General features: G+C 36.9%; 1 protein-coding gene across 4 annotated transcripts in view; it reads right to left on the minus strand.

Moving 5' to 3' along the window:
* Positions 1-16,875, minus strand: part of LOC127456174 (A-kinase anchor protein SPHKAP-like) — a 187,054-nt gene that overhangs the window by 42,363 nt on the left and 127,816 nt on the right. For all 4 annotated transcript variants that reach the window (XR_007899799.1, XM_051724522.1, XM_051724524.1 and 1 more), the window contains one exon: positions 13,638-13,748. Coding sequence is in view for 3 of the 4 variants with exons in the window: in XM_051724522.1 (XP_051580482.1) it covers positions 13,638-13,748 (111 nt within the window). In the remaining variant the exon portion in view is untranslated. The remainder of the gene's footprint in view (positions 1-13,637; positions 13,749-16,875) is intronic.

A 16,875-nucleotide genomic window follows, 5' to 3' on the forward strand; every position in this document is an offset into this window, starting at 1 on the left:
TTGATATCTCGATTGTTTCTGCAATGAGATGAAATGGAGAGTCAGTGGAGAATTTGGCTTATTTCTTTGCTTCTCAGATTTTCCTTAGAAAAAACACCCTAGTAACCTCACATGCATCTCATCTAGAGCAGGGGTTTTCAAACTTTTTGATGCCAGTGACCCCCAAATATGATGATCCCCTTGTTAGTGACCCCCTATGTGAGATTGTCATTGTCATGTTCCTTAAGTCAAAAGAAAATATTTGAATACTATCTGGAAAAAACATCTGTGTGTATCTTTTTTGACCCACTATAAGATGTATAAAACTGAAGAGAAAAGTTTTCAGTTCAATTCAAATGTATTAGTACAGTGCTTTTTTTTTATTTATTTTTTTTACAATATATATTGTTCCAAATCAGCTTTACAGAGAATATTGCCTTAAAATCCAGCAAGCTAAAGATGACAGCGGCAAGAAGAAACTCTCCAGAAAGATACAACACAAGTATGAAATATTCTATAGTAATGTAAGATTCTCTGAATTTTTCAGCTGACCCCTTAGCACCCCCTTGCAGCCCCTGGGGGTCCCCGGACCCCAGTTTGAAAACCCCTTTGTTTCAGAAAAAGATCTCAAATATGTCTTAACCTGTGCTCAGATTTGGCAAAATACGAAAGTCTGCAATCAAAGTTTTAATATAGACATTTCTCATCAAATTCTTTCAACACATAGCTCTGTATTCTTACTTTATGTCAACAATTGTCTCATTTATTTCTTTTTTATTCCTCCTAAGGAATTTTAGGAGGAACATAGATTAATGAAAATACAGTCTCCTGAGCTATGAAAGCTCTGAGTAATATTGTTTTTCCTCTGGGTGCCTATTTTCAGCACTTGACAGACTGTTACGTTCCAGAGAGCTCAGGTTCTTCAGTTTTGGATTGTGTGTGTGTGTGTGTGTGTGTGTGTGTGTGTGTGCATCGCCCGAGACCTCTTGGTTCACTAGGTGCCCAGTGAGGAAGCAAATTCACATCTGTGCCTCTGGTTATGACCACACAAGGCTGTCCTATCCTTAAGACAAGATCTGCTTGCAACTATTCACCAGTCAAAGCTTCATTTCTCAAAATATTCTTGCTATCTTAGAAGTTGACACATTTTGTTAACATAAACACTGAAGGGATCCTATTATGAAAACCACATTTTCCTTGAGCTTTGGAAATAAAAGAGTCAGGCTTAACTGTACTATGAAGACATGCTGTAACTCAAAACTTCCTCCCCCGATCTATAAAGACCATTTATTAAAGTTAAGCTGCAAAAATGTCTTGTTCCAATGTCAGATAGATTAATACATTAACATATGACACCCAAGAATTAGCACAGTGTGGTAACGAGGAGGAAGTACATGGATCCTACAGTATTATTCCTAAACCAGTTCCCAGAAGAACAAACAATAAGAGTAAATTATGGGAAAATTCACCAAACACTGTGCTGTTCCTAGCTGTGTGTAGCACCTGCTGCTCTGTATATCCTTTTGAATAATACCAACTAGGTGTGGGTGATATAAGAAAAAAATTATATGGCAATATTCTTGAAATCTTTGGTCGATAACCTCTACAAATTACTAATTATTTCTCTAAAATTGTAATCAGATTACTTTAATAATTACTTCATTGAAAAAGTAATCACATTACTAATCACATTACTTTTAATTTACTTTCTAAAACAGTTTTCTGCTCAGCAAATTCTAAATAATGTCTGTATTTCTTTCTTGTTCATTGTTACACACAAGTCAAACACTCAGCCCCTCACATTTCTCCTTCACAATGACTCGTTAAAGGGCCATAATTCATGTATTCTACATAAATTATATATTAGACATAAACATATCCCTCTAATGTACTTAGAAGTAATTAAATTAACTGAAAGTCAGTAACTGTAATCTGATTACAAGAATTTAAAATGTAATGCATTATACTACTTTTTGTTTATTACAGATTACAGTAAATAATTACTTTGCAATTGGATTACACCCAACAGTTTTCATTTTAACCATATTTACGTGCTCTAATCCAAGTGACTGTGAGAGATTCTTTTTAATGTAAAAATAACTAAAAAACAATTAATGACCAAAACAATAGACCACGACGGAAATTTTACAACTCAGATCTGTGACCAATAGAAGTGACAGAAAATAATTATTTGAACATGCATTTTGTATCATGCGGCAGCATGTTTTAACCACGATATAATATTTAACATTTGTACAGGTTGACACATTTCTACCAGTATCTCGTTGTAACTGGTATATCGCCCAGCCCAAATACCAACATTAGAAACATGCGGCAGAATTTTTTGCTTTTTTACAAGATTCCTGATCATTTCTGATCTTAATTTCATTTTATTGCTGATTGTTTTGTTAAAGGAATATTCTGGGTTCAATACAAGTCAAGCTTAATCGACAGCATTTGTGGCATAATATCGGTTATATCATTTTCGCTCAATACATTAGAAATTTGGTTGTGTACTCACAGAACTTACAGAAAATGCAAACCACTGCATAGAAGCTATGATGTATGCTCGATGGAGAAGTATAAATCGGCCTTAAGGGTCAGAGAGAGGATATAAAATGGTCATGAAATCTAATAACTATTTCTGATGAAAAACAAAACCTTGATTAACATTATTAGTGGACTACAGGGGAAAAAATGACATGATGACCACAATGACCACAGGGAATGATAATTTTTTTTGGTATAACTGGAGTTATCCCTTCTAACCTCTAGCACAGGGAGAGGTCAAAGCAGTACACAAACTCACCACACACAAGAAACAGCTAGTCTGTTCTTCTCTGTGTAACTGTCTCTTGGGTCACCTTTGACGTAATAACGTAATGACAGGTCTCATGTCAGCTAAACATCAAGGGCCAGATAAGGGTTTGAGGTTAGGAGTCCTGTCTTGGTAATGGTGACCTTAAGAAAAGGGTGAATATGGATTTTATGGTTACCTTGATAAAAGTGAGATGGGATAGGTCTGACCTATCACTCTCCCTGGGGCCACAAACACACACAAAAGGCTGAATAAAAGACACAACTTGTCCTGAGCAATCTGTGTGTAATCTAATTTGGCCAAACACAGATTCCAGGGTGGCCTACAGCTCTGGTGCAAAACACACATACACACACACACACACACACACACACGATTTCTGTCATCTCACACTACACACACTGCCCTCCATAAACCCTTTGTCTATTCTTCAGGGCTTTATGTAACCTCTGTGACTCTCTACACAGTACACTGTCAGGCCTGCAGCTCGCTACTGCTCTCAGTGAGATGAGAAGAGAGAAGAGGTGAAAAGAAGAGAAGAGACGAGAACCCTTCTAAGGTTTATTTGTTAGTTATTGACCACAATACCACTTCATTTAATTACAGACTGAAGCTATCAATTATGTCATTCAGTTTCCACAGTTAGTTAGCACTGCCTCCTAACTAACCTCAGCCTTTGTTTTCCAAACCCACTTTATCAATGACATCACTATTATCTCTGCAAATACACAGTGCCCACATACACTCATGCATACATTTCCACACACACATTTACAAATGCATAAACTTTGTCTTATGATCTTAACATGTAAACAACATGTAAACACAAGGTGTGTAATCCTGTCACGTAATGTTAAAATACTTCCCCCTTTCCCAATTAAATGTGCAGAGACAACTATACGTAAGCCATTTGTGGATGATTCTCATAAAAATAAGCTTAAAACAGGGCAGTGAGGAATTTTATATTCAAAAATGTTGTTGTTTAAGTTCTTTATAAGCATAACATTATATGTATGTACACTTTATCCACACTTTAAACTGACTTTGTATTTTTAAGAGTGTAATTACGATTAAGTATATGGTGTATCAAGTAGTAGACCAATGCAGGATTTTTTAAAATGCTGATACCAACGCCAGCATCTAGAGGGCAAATGGCTGATGCAAATAATCTCAATATGGCCAAATATCAACAGATTAGCAGACATAACAGACTGTTCTATCGCTAATTTCAACGATATTGTGAGAGACTGACAAAGTATATATGTGAGAAAAAGGGGAGATTTTGTAGTCTTTTTTTAAGTTGGTTTTAAAAGGGATGCACTGATATGAAAATATTTGTCCAGTCCCGATTTTAACAAAAAACTACAGGCCAATACCGAAACTAACATAACTAACATAAATAACGATTTATTTCACTTACCTTATTTTGTCATCAAATTACTGTTTTACTTAGAAATGCTTTAAGAACAATTATAATGAGGTAAAAGCTTTTTTTTTTTAAAGTTTTAACAACAAATACTTTTCAATATACACTCACTGAGCACTTTATTAGGAACACTATGGTCCTAATAAAGTGCCCGATATGTTATTCTGCTGTTGTAGCCCATCTCCCTCAAGGTTTGACATGTTGTGCATTCTGAGATGATATTCTGCTCACCACAATTGTACAGAGTGGTTACCTGAGTTACTGTAGCCTTTCTGTCAGCTCAAACCAATCTGGCAATTTTCAGTTGACCTCTTTCATCAACAAGGCATTTCCGTCCGGAGAACTGCCACTCACTGGATGTTTTATATGTTTGCCACTTTCACACCGGTCACATCCGTTAATGGCTTTTTTCCGCATTAATGTAAGAACGAGAAAGAATAAAAATGTAATATTACATGTTTTTAGGACAGTTCACAGAGATTTTACAAAGTGTGTTACTAATTACAAATAAACCATCAGTTTTTCATATCGATGTTTTCATGCTTATTACCAATATGCCGATGGTTTTAATTTAGTCAATAATGGGCCAATAAATATTGGCAGCCGATACATTGGTGCATCCTTAGTTTTTAATTATAAATGATAAATAATACTCATTACCGCAACATACTTATCATTACTGAAACATGTACAAATACCTTAATACCCTTGTAACAATTACTAAAAACAAAATCTGATTATTTTTCCTTAGATCAACCATTAGGCATACATTTATTTAAAAATATTTGGATTAATCTGAAAAAGATGCGCATTTGGTTGGTGTTTCTGTAATGAGATAAATTGTTTATTTTTTATTTTTTTTAAATTGGTAAGTAATGATTATTTTTCTATAGCCCCTACTAAATTTGACATGTAAAGTTCAAATCAATTTTAATTATCCTTTAAAATACTCAGCATCTCAGATTTTTGGCCAGGGTTTTGTGTGTCGTGGTAATGAGACTATTTCTGGACATGCTAAAGAAAATGTTTTAAAAAATGTGGAAGAATGTAAAAATATGTCTTGATTATACTATTTACAATGATTTCCAAATTATTGCAGTTTGTTTAAGTGGTCTGACATGTGACCTTCTGGCTTAGCCAATGGCGTGAGTCTGGCGTGGGACTACCTATTTGGCTGAAATGACATATGGGGGGAAGTGTTTTTGTGAACTTGTTTGGAAAAAAGTATTTTTGCAATTCCATTTGGTGCTGCTAATGGCACAGAAATTACACACCTTAGCTTAAATCGTAGAAGCTACATTTTTGGGATTGTGATATTCTAGTGGATTAATTTGTATTGTACTAATGCATATTGATTGCATATTTAATCCTAGGGATGGGTGACCCAGAAACTGGAGACTTCCTTTTATCTCAGTCCTACTCTATGATCATTGTGCTCTTGAGAAAGACACTTAATATGAGGCTGCTCCTGTGGGATTGCCCATGCCATTAGCGTACTGTGCTTTTCCTGTAGAAGACAAGTGTCAGCTAAATGGCACTAATAACATAAATTCTAATTAATGCCCTTTCAATTTCTCACAAACAATTTTAATAGATGCATGACTCTTCCTCTGAGCATTTCCCACAGAGATCAACTTACAAGAGTTAATTTCCGTATGCACCAATAGAGCAGAGGACAAGAGAGCGCAATAAAGGGAGAGAAAGGGAAAGAGGAAAAGATGGGAAAGGGAAAACACTAGATTCTAAAATATGCTCTTGTGATATTTCACAATGACCAGAGGATGGGAGGATGGACACACACAAAAGAGCTATACAAAATGTTGTAAAGAGCACAGAGATGACACTTAACATTCTGTTATAAATCTGCTAAAGGTGACAGTGAGTGTGTTAACATGCATAATATGCTTAATACACTGATGATATTTAAGGTCATGTTGATGCCTTAAAACAGTTTAATAGGTAGAGACAATTTTTTCAAAGGATTTTCAAAGTGCAAACACTGTTGCTCTGTGGTACTGTCAGAACATAGCTGTTTGGTTGGTTATCCCAACATAAACGTAAGTGCAGCCATTTAAAGGATTGAAGATGAAAGCACGGTTTCTATCAGAGAACATGGCTTTTATGTGCTTATATATTAAACATCTTTCTGGTGTATGTGTAAATTAGCTATTATCATTTAATTTTCCCAGAAGTTATTACTCAACCCCCTGCGTAATGTCATTAATGACAGCTCTATGTTGTTGAACCAACGTGGTTCGAACAATGGATGTGTTACATAGTTACTACGGTTTCGAGAAACAGTTTGACTAGCTAATTAATTTCTCCAATGATGCATCGTACTATGGTGGTTAAGCAGTGAGTTACGTCGTTGTACGGGAAATGCACCCCAGCCTGACATAGTAACATTGGCTCAACCAATTTATGACAGGACTTTCTGCATGTTCGATCAATGGGAGATGGAGGGAGATGATCATTGACTTCAGGAAGTCACGCTCCAACCACCCACCACCGCTCATCAATGGGTCCCCTGTGGAGAGAGTACGTTTCTGGGTCTGCACATCACAGACAATCTGACTTGGTCCCTCAGCACTTCACTCATTAAGAAAGCACAGCAGCATCTTCACTTTCTACGGTGACTGAAGAAGGCAAACCTCCCCGCCTCCATCCCCACCATGTTCTACAGAGGAACCACTGAGAGCATTCTAACAACCTGCATCACCGACTGGTTTGGAAACTGCAATGCTTCAGACCGCAACCACGCATTGTGAAAACAGCAGAAAAAATCATCTGACACTCACTCCCATCCATAACAGACATTTACCAAAAACACTGTCTGCACAAGGCCCACAGCATCATAGTGGACCTCAATCCCCCACCCCTCCCACAGACTTTTTAACCTGTGGCCATCTCAAAAGAGATCCCATAGCATACGGGCCAAAACACCAAGACTCTGCAACAGCTTTTTCCCTCAGGCTGTCAGGCTCCTCAACACCCTGACACCTCCTACCACCTCCAGGACAAGAACTTAAACATAACTGAAAGAAAAATTTTGCACTACTTTCAGCCTTTTGCACAACACTTTACACTTTATTGCATATCATATACTGGTATATATACCATATGTTGCTGCTGCCACCACCAGTATTTGAGTGGACATTGTATTTATTATGTTTCAGTGTATATTGTCTAGAGAGTATGGATAGTGTTTACAGTACGGTTTGCCTACATTGCGTGTATATATGCATACGAACTTACAGTATGTACATATAGATTTATATTGCTCATAGTGTTTGTTCTTAAGCTCTTGTTTATTGTTTATTATGTTTGTGAGGTGTGCCTTGTTTTGTCTGTAATTGTGCACTGCAGACCTGGTAAATCGCCATGTCCTTCCACTGTATACTTGTATATTGGCTGGAATGACAAAAAAACTTGAAACTGAAAAGCTTGAAACTGAGTATTCTGGGGGCCTGGGTAGCTCAGCAAGTAAAGACCCTGACTACCACACCTGGAGTTGCAAGTTTGAATCCAGGGTGTGCCAGGTGACTCCAGCCAGGTCTCCTAAGCAACCAATTGGCCCAGTTGCTAGGGAGGGTAGAGTCACATGGGGTAACCTCCTTGTGGTCGCAATAATGTGGTTCGTTCTTGGTGGGGTGCGTGGTGAGTTGTGCGTGGATGCTGCAGAGAACAGTGTGAAGCCTCCACACTTGCTATGTCTCCACAGTAACGTGCTCAACAAGCCACATGATAAGATGCATGGATTGATGGTCACAGATGCAGAGGAAACTGAGATTCATCCTCCACCACCTGGATTGAGGCAAGGCACTACCATGAGGACTTAGAGCACATTGGGAATTGGGCATTCCAAATTGGGGAGAAAATCAAAAAAGAAAAGAAACTAAGTATTCTGGAAAGCAGTTTAAAAATAATGTTTATTTTTGCAATTCTGTTTGGTAACGTTAGTGGCGCAGAAATTACACACTTTATCTTTAAACAGTGTTCTTTTTATTGGGGAATAGTCATAAATGGCTATTTTTTGCCAATAAGTCTGATTTCTTTATATGCAAATGCCTTTATCATGCTCTGTCAGCTTACTCAATGTGGACATGTAGTGTTCATGTCTGCGTACATTTTGACATCAAGATCGAAAACTTTCTTGTGTTGATGGTTAATAAATTAGGGGCCAATCACCGAAGGTGTGTAGCCCCTATTGTATCCATTTGTATTATTATTAGGGGTCAAGCAATGAAGGTGCATAGCCCCCATTGTATCTGTTAGTATTATTATTATCCCCTCTTTTAAAAGCATTTCAAAAGATAATCCACACTTGTGTGCTGACTCTAACCTTGCGGTTTCTCTTTGCCACCAGCCTGAACTGTCAACTGAGTGGCTCATTGTATTAAAACACTGGTTTATTGTTTCAAAGGTCATGGGTTCAAATCCCCAACTCAACAAATCATGCAGTTAAGATTTCTGTTGATACAGAGATCTTTGCATTGGGCTTGGTAACTGGGCTTTTCTCCAAGCAAATGTTGATTTTCATTTTGTTGTAGTTACATGAATACGAAGTTGATTATGGTGACTACGATGATTGGCTGTGATTGCTCTATGCCTGGTATGTCAGTGTTGTGGTCCAGTGGACTGTGCAGTGACCTGTTAAACAGAAAGTCATAGATTCAAATCCATCCTGAGGCAATGCGTAATGTTGTGTGTGTTTGTGCTTTATGTCATATGTGATCTTTGGGTTGTGGTTAATGCTGTGCAATGCTTGCCAATTCAGAGCTTGGCCCTGTAATTTCTGCTTGAAGCTATATTTTGCATATAAACCCTTGAACCCTCAAAGCTTATTTCTGAGAGTTATTAGCATCAAACTGAGTACATGTAAATACAGTTTCTGTGTGTAACAAAATGCACAGAGAAACATTCTATTTCCTTAAAAAAATCTCTTTTTATTTGTGATTGATGGCTACATTTCTAATTTCATCTGTTTGAATAAACTATGTGGTGCAAATAATTCAAACTGATATGTTCATGTAGAGGTGCTATTCTCATTATAATAGCCTTTTGAAAAGCACATTAGAAATGTGAAATCTTGATTCCATTTATTAAGACAGAGGAATTATTTTTATGCATGTAACCCCACTGATGTGATGTTTATGAAAAAAGAGCTCATGCCTCTGCATTTTCACCAAACAAATGGGGCTATTACAACATGTCTGACTGGCTGCGGAGGATATATGGCTGATTACTGATAATTTCAGTGAAAGCAGTAGTGTGGATATGACACAGTGGGCTGTATCAGGATAGTATGGCTTTGAGACACAGCAGTGTGTTGTGTCTATTCAAATGCATTTTTATTTTATTACAGCAAACTTCTATGCAGGCCTGCATTTTTTAAATTCCCTGTGGAATTTGAGTATGAATCTTATTTTCAAATGTCTTGAAAGATTTAATTAAAAACCATGATTAATTCAAAATACAGCTTCTGCCTTAAAAAAAGGTTTAAAAGCTCCAAAAAATCAACATGCCATTTTCCTTAATTTACTGTCTTTCTCACTTTCTCCCTGTCTCTCTATCTCACCGTAACGTTGGCACTCAGCATTGGCATTACAATCTCACCGCCAGCTGGTGTGTGTGGGATCTGATTCCCTGTGTGGATTTTTAGTGTTAAAGGAACATCATGTGTGACATCAGCACAGTAAAAGCACAGCCTTGCTAAAACCTGTTCTGACTGCACCTGAGCCTGGGGGTGGAGGAGTCACAATCTGACCACCCCACTGCACACATATGGAACATTTTATATGATTTACTGTCGTAACAAATAACTGGTTGTAATTTTCTGACTATATAACCAACGGTCATCAATCTGTAATACAAGAGTGTGTAATAAAAAATATTGTGGAATCTGTTTTATTTAAAGGGATGGTTCACCCAAAAATTAAAATGCAGTCATGATTTACTCACGCTATTTTTCTCCCTTTCTTCTGTGGAACACAAGAAGAGATTTGCGCTGTTTACAGTAGGGATGCACCGATCCAATACCGATGCTGAAAGTTTTTAACTGGATTCGGTATCAGTCCGACGAACCCGATCCAAATCCAATACTGTGTGTTGGTCATGGTTGTTATAGTCAAGCTCCAAAAACATCATAAAAGGACCACAGAAGCACCATCAAAGTAGTTCATATGACTCATTTTATTTAAAGTCTCTTGAAGACAATACAATAGCTTTGTGAATATCAAAAGGCTACATTAATAAATAAAATATATTGTCTGCATGCACAGCATGTTTCAGCAAAAGAGTGGTGCTCTGTTGTGTCACACATACACATAGCACGCGCGGGCTCATGACGCGCTGCTGTTTTCAGCCAGGGGCGTAGATACCGGGGCGGATGTAACCTCCCCCAATAATCAAAACAAGAATGTACAACCCCCCCCCCCCCCCCCAAATCTACGCCCTTGTTTTCAGCTCTCAGAGCAGCGTGCAAAGGACCCTTTTCGCACGTCCGCGATTGTGAAGCGGAAGTCGTCATAGCTGGCTAAACTTGAATGTCGGTAAATGGGGGACCACAGCAAATAAAATATTTGCTTACCCCTTTGCTCCAACAGCAAAAGAAAAAAGATAAACATATAGAGCGCTGGATAACATCAGTAAGAAGAGAGAAACAGGCCAAATTGTCTGTCACTTAGTGATGGGTCTTTCATGAACGATTAGTTCATTAATTTGAACGAATCTTTTATGTGACTCAGAAGAACGAGTAGTCTCAGTGAGTGATTCATTCATTTTGTTTTGGCCGCGCAACCTCCGTTCATTAGTTACGTGAAAACCGCATAGGCACTGTACAGGAAACAGAAATTATTAGTTCACCTCATGAGTGTTTTGGTCCGAGTCGTTCGTTCTTTGTCACCTGACAGCCATATACGCTATGCATTGCTCACACAGGAAACAGAAATGATTAGTTCACCTCTCGAGTCTTTTGGTCCGAGTCGTTCGTTCTTTTGTCATGTGACAGCCGTATACGCTATGTTTCTCATAATTTGTCCTTGGCTGCATTATCAGTTTTTCCTTATTGGGACTATAATCAAAGTTTGCATAAGTAGACGTGTTGGAGGGGATTTGGCCATTGAAAATGTAACATTTAAATTTAATTCTGCTCAAATGAACGAAATGAACGAAATTACTTGAATAAACATTCGTTAATTTTGCTGAACGAGACTCAAAGATTCAAGTCAGTAAAATGATTCGATCTACCCATCACTACTGTCTCTCCCTCAGCAGCTGTGTTAGAAGCCTCATCAGAGCTATGGTAACTGATTTCAGTTACTTATTCCAGGGTAATATAATACAAAGCACAATGTTATAAATTTACACTAAATATTTTTAAAATTGAAAATATAAAAGTCTGCTACATTTATGTTGTAAAAAGAAGGTGGAAATGCATCACAACAGGTCTGTAAAAAGGGTCCATTTGTGAGTGCTCCACACTATTAAACTACTGTGAACTAACCCACAAACAGACACTCTAAGTTCTTTCTGGAGTTTTCCACCAAAATAAAAGCCCCAGTATTTTAAAGTTAAGAAATGATGACTAAAATACAATACTATTGTATGAGAAAATTTAAAAATGTATTATTATATTATATTATTTTTATTATTATTTTATTATATTTTTTTATACTACATAACAATAATGTTTAACTTGAATGGGTTCCAAAAAATGTGATTGAAATGTGGACTGACATCCTATTACAACTGAAGTGAACAAAAAATAAGTCTAAATCCATTTAAATCCACATAAATGTATATGAACTGGCTTCTTTTCTACTGAAGACTTTCACTGGAATTACTGCTTAACATGCTGCTGCATTATCTACTAGACTATTTAAAAAGACATTTTTTATTAATAGGCTACACATTTGTAATGTTATTGTTTTTTTTTTTCTCTATTTTATAATGAATGAATGTGTAGTTAGTTCGGCTCGGGAGAGAAAAAATGGTATCGGTGCATCCCTAGTTTACCGGAAATGATCAATGATATGATTTGAGAGTGATTAACTACTTAAATTTCGGTCTGTTGTATGTCTTCAGAAGATTTGGAATATGATGCACGAGCCGAATGGACAGCTTTTATGAAACTTTTGGGTGATGTTTAAGAAATTAGTCACTATCAACTACTATTATACTGTATGAAAATCAGCATTCAAACACTCCTTAAAATATCTGCTTTTATGTTCTGTAGAAGAAAGTCATGTGATTTTGGAATGACATGAAAGTACGTAACTTTTTTATTTTGGGCGAATTATTCCTTTAAAGTAATTTCTGCTTACAAGACAACAGTAATACCTATCAGTGTGAATGCATTATGTTTATGTTTATTAGCTCAGTTGAATTTCAAGACGTGGCTGGACATAAGACCTCAAAGTAGCGGTCACCATGTGCACGACCTACATTGTAAAATAAATCAAATGTAGAATAAAATACCTTTTTCCAATCCACTGGTATGAATGGAATCTTTATCTAATTTGAATGTGCATCATTTTTTAATAATATTTATCTGAAGTACTTTTTATTTCTTTAGGTGTATAAATTTCTCATAGCACCTTTCAGTACACTGTTTAGTACCTTTTAATCTGATTTTCAAATACTATTTTGCTCAAATCAAAGATTATAATGCTGTAATTCACCTCAGAGCTGATTGGTTTGGTTCATGGCTTAGAAAGAAGGATTTTATGAAATCCCTATTGACAAACATTTATGGGAAAAATACTTCAGAAACCAAGAAGGCTGAAAAAGTGGGTTGGCACTGTTGCACACTATAGAATATTTTAAAAGAAGTCTGTTGCAATCCCCAAATTTAATTCATTAATTGAATTAGTTAAATTCTGGTAAAAATAGTAAAATTCTTCGGTGCTCACAAGAATTCAACAAAGCTCAAGAATCCTTGCATAAAATGTCCATAAAATTACCGTTAAACAGAAAACGAGACAGGTTCTGTCTCCACAAGACACAAGGAGCAGATCTGCTAGAATGCCATAATGTTATGCACAGCAGGATGAGAGCAGATTCAGAATATTTCACCATCATTTACATGAGACAAGAAACTTGTCATTAAAGTAAAGTGAGGTGTAAAATCTGTCATTAGACTCTAATTATCCTGTCCTGCAGTTAGTGCAACCGTTATCGATGTGCAGCTAAATGCATTCCCTTGGTTCAGAAAATTACCACATATGTTATTCAGCCTTAGCCAATATTATCACTCCAATCAAGACAGCATTTATAAGTGGGAGGCTATTCACAATATAAATGCCACCACACTTCCACACAGTCATACATATACTCACGCAACATTACTCACATGTATGGACATATGTACATACACTACTTTAGCATATCTGTGTGTTTGTGTAAGAGACTCACTGTCGGGCATCCTCCGTCATGCTGGTCCTCCAGGAATCCGATTCTGCAGAGCGCCTTATCGTTATTCAACCAGTACTCAGATGAATCCAGAACACTGTTACTGCACAAAACCTGACATAAACACACACATTTGTTCAGACTGAGGGCCAACATTTACAAATAAGTGAAACTGAGGACTTACAGGAAGTGTTTACAACTGACATTAGCGTTCATCTCGGATGATCCGATCACAAGTGGTCAGCCGAGACAGATTGCTGTCTACTCCTGGTATTAACATGTGTCTCAAATGCATCACTTGAGACCACTTGTGATTAGATTTTGACAAGGGGAATGTCTCTGATTTTATAACGACACAGTGCATGTTGATAAAACACAAAAAAGTAAAAATACATTTTATATTTTGTATAAAAAATATTTTAATCTCACTGCAAACGTGACATTTTGAGTGGAATATTCATTGTTATTTCAGTCAAGCACCTCTATGCTTCACATGATCTACAGTTTGTCACTGCATGTTGATATCAGGCATCCTGAACATGTTCTGTGATGTCTTGTGCATCTGTTTGCATTGGCTTTTAACAGAATTCCCAATTGGGTAGTTATTTATTTTAAAGTCATACCTAGCTGGCAAAATTTACAACCCTAGTTTTGCAGCGATGATTACGTATTAGTATGAGTAAGCTGTCCTTCGCTGTTGTCTGTGACGCATCAGGACATATTAGCGTTTACACTATAAATGCGATGTGGTCATATTTGTCGCTGACCATCTATGAATGTGGTTTGAGGGTATCAACGTTGTTTATACCTGCATTTAGCGCTGTCCACTTGAGATTGGATCACCCAAGATGAATGTTAATATTATGAGTAACCAGGGCCACACTGTCCAAATGACTATAATATTAAATAACAACACAGAAAAAAAACATTCATTTAGCAGAATACTTTACAATACATATTACTTAGATTATTATGAACTAAACTGCTGCAGTACATCGAGCTACGAGTATAATATAATTCACTTTCTCTTACCCTTTAAGTATTTTTACCTTTATCACATATTCCGCACACAAGTGTCTCTTCAGACATGTAAGGTTACTTGAACACACACACACACACACATGTTGGTGCAGCTATCCTTATGAGGACTCTCCATAGACATAATGATCTTTATATTGTACGAACTATAGATTCTATCCCCTAACCCTACCCCTAAACCTAACCCTCACAAAAAACTTTCTGCGTTTTTACATTTTCAAAAAAACATTGTTTATTATGTTTTTTAAGCGATTTGAATTATGGGGACACTACAAATGTCCTCATAAACCACATTTATAGCATAATACCCTTGTAATTACCAGTTTGTAACCTAAATAAATTTCCTCGTAAACCACCTAAACCGCGCCACACACACACACACACACACACACACACACACACGATCTAGGATTTGCAAAAACACCCTATTTAACATTTCAATTCGGAATCATGTGCCTTTTATTGACAATCAGACCCTGTCTCTGTTCATAGTACCCTTTGACCCCACCATGAATTTGATGTTTGGTCAATTGTAACATAATTTGCATATAAATATTTAATATGGCCTTATAATACACTAAGTCTGGCAATATTGCCGTCACTGTTTTGTAACCGTGTGCAACACACTAGCTTCACAGCCAAGTAAGCATATTTAAGTCATTTATGGATTATTAATGAACTGCTAAGTGTGTGCCCCTTCAGTGAACTGTTATCAGAATGTGACTGGTATTAGTTTCATAACACGTCATGAACGTATATGTGCAGATCATGTTTGCAGTTAGTAAAACTTAAGGTTATTACATTAATGAATAAATAATAATGAGGTCTGATACAAACTGCAAACATGTTTGCTAGAAATATAAACCTCTAATTGAATTACCACTTATATCAGTACGTTAGAGATCCTTGAAATAAACATAACCACACCCCCCCCCCGTTAGAGTGTGTGTGCTGTGAGTATGTGTATGTAACCTTCAGCTTGATTCAAGATAAATGTTGTGACTTTGTAAGCATTAATTATCTCAATGTGTATTTAAGGAATAAACATAACCCTGTGTACTCTCCTGTCTGTGTGCTGCTGTGTATACTCTCTTGACAGTTAATGCATGTGTTTACTTCCTTTGATTAGATGGAGTTTGTGGGTGTTTATATGTGTGTTTTTATGCTTGAGCACATGTGTGTATTTTCTATCCCCTCGCTGTGTGTACCATCTGTACTGACTGCTTTCCTGGCAGAGACAACCATATGACAGGGTTGCTTGTACGGTTGCATCACAGTTCAGCATGGTCAGACTGCTGACGAAACTAATACACTAGTGTGGTAATTGTTTGCACACAATCGATAACAGGGAGAGAGATTCATATTATGTGCATTTATTTGACTTAGTAGTTTAATTAGAAATTTTTAAGTCAGGTGCATCTGCATGCCCTTCCTTGTAGTTACACAGCCTGTTTTATTTAGATATGACTTGTATGGGAAGCCAAACTCTCCAAAAGTGTGACCAAGCTAAACCCATTAGTAGTGATAGTAGTGATGGAAATTGTGATGAAAATGAATGATTCTGGTTCTGATTCCACTTCCTATTCACGCCGATTCCACAAAAATGCTTAACAAAAATACTACTACTTTATGGTCACATGTTTTAATTATTATTATTATTATTATTATTTTTTTTTTTATTAAATTACCATTTAGTGCGACAAAACTCTGTTCTAAAAGTACATCTTTACATACTTGTTTTATAAGAACAACCAGTCAATCAGTAATTACACTGATTTAAGACTATCAGGCATCTCATCCAATCACAATACAGCCTCCGCTTTATAAGCCTGCTCAGCTGTCTCTCACTGTTGGCATACTTCCCTTGTTTTCACCCCCCTCCACCCCATCACCACAAGTTTAGGTCCCGTCCTGGGCGGGGGTAAGCTCCGCTCCCCTGCCGTCATCACTTCTGGCAGGATCTGATGGTTCAAGCAAGTATCTGAGCACTGAACATTAGGACAGGGCTCACGCCAAATTATATAAGTATCTCTATGTTCCTATTAATTCCATTAATCCTGAGTCTTTTCTGATAGAACATAGTTTCAGTTCATTTCAAGTTTGACATAACAAAAGTACTGACCTGTGGTTCACTGAGTAAGTCAAGAACAACTCCAACATATTCAGTCATTGAGTAAGTCATTAGACTGATTCAAACCGATAA

Source organism: Myxocyprinus asiaticus, chromosome 18 (genome assembly GCF_019703515.2).
Source record: "Myxocyprinus asiaticus isolate MX2 ecotype Aquarium Trade chromosome 18, UBuf_Myxa_2, whole genome shotgun sequence".
In the NCBI taxonomy this organism is placed as follows: domain Eukaryota; kingdom Metazoa; phylum Chordata; class Actinopteri; order Cypriniformes; family Catostomidae; genus Myxocyprinus; species Myxocyprinus asiaticus.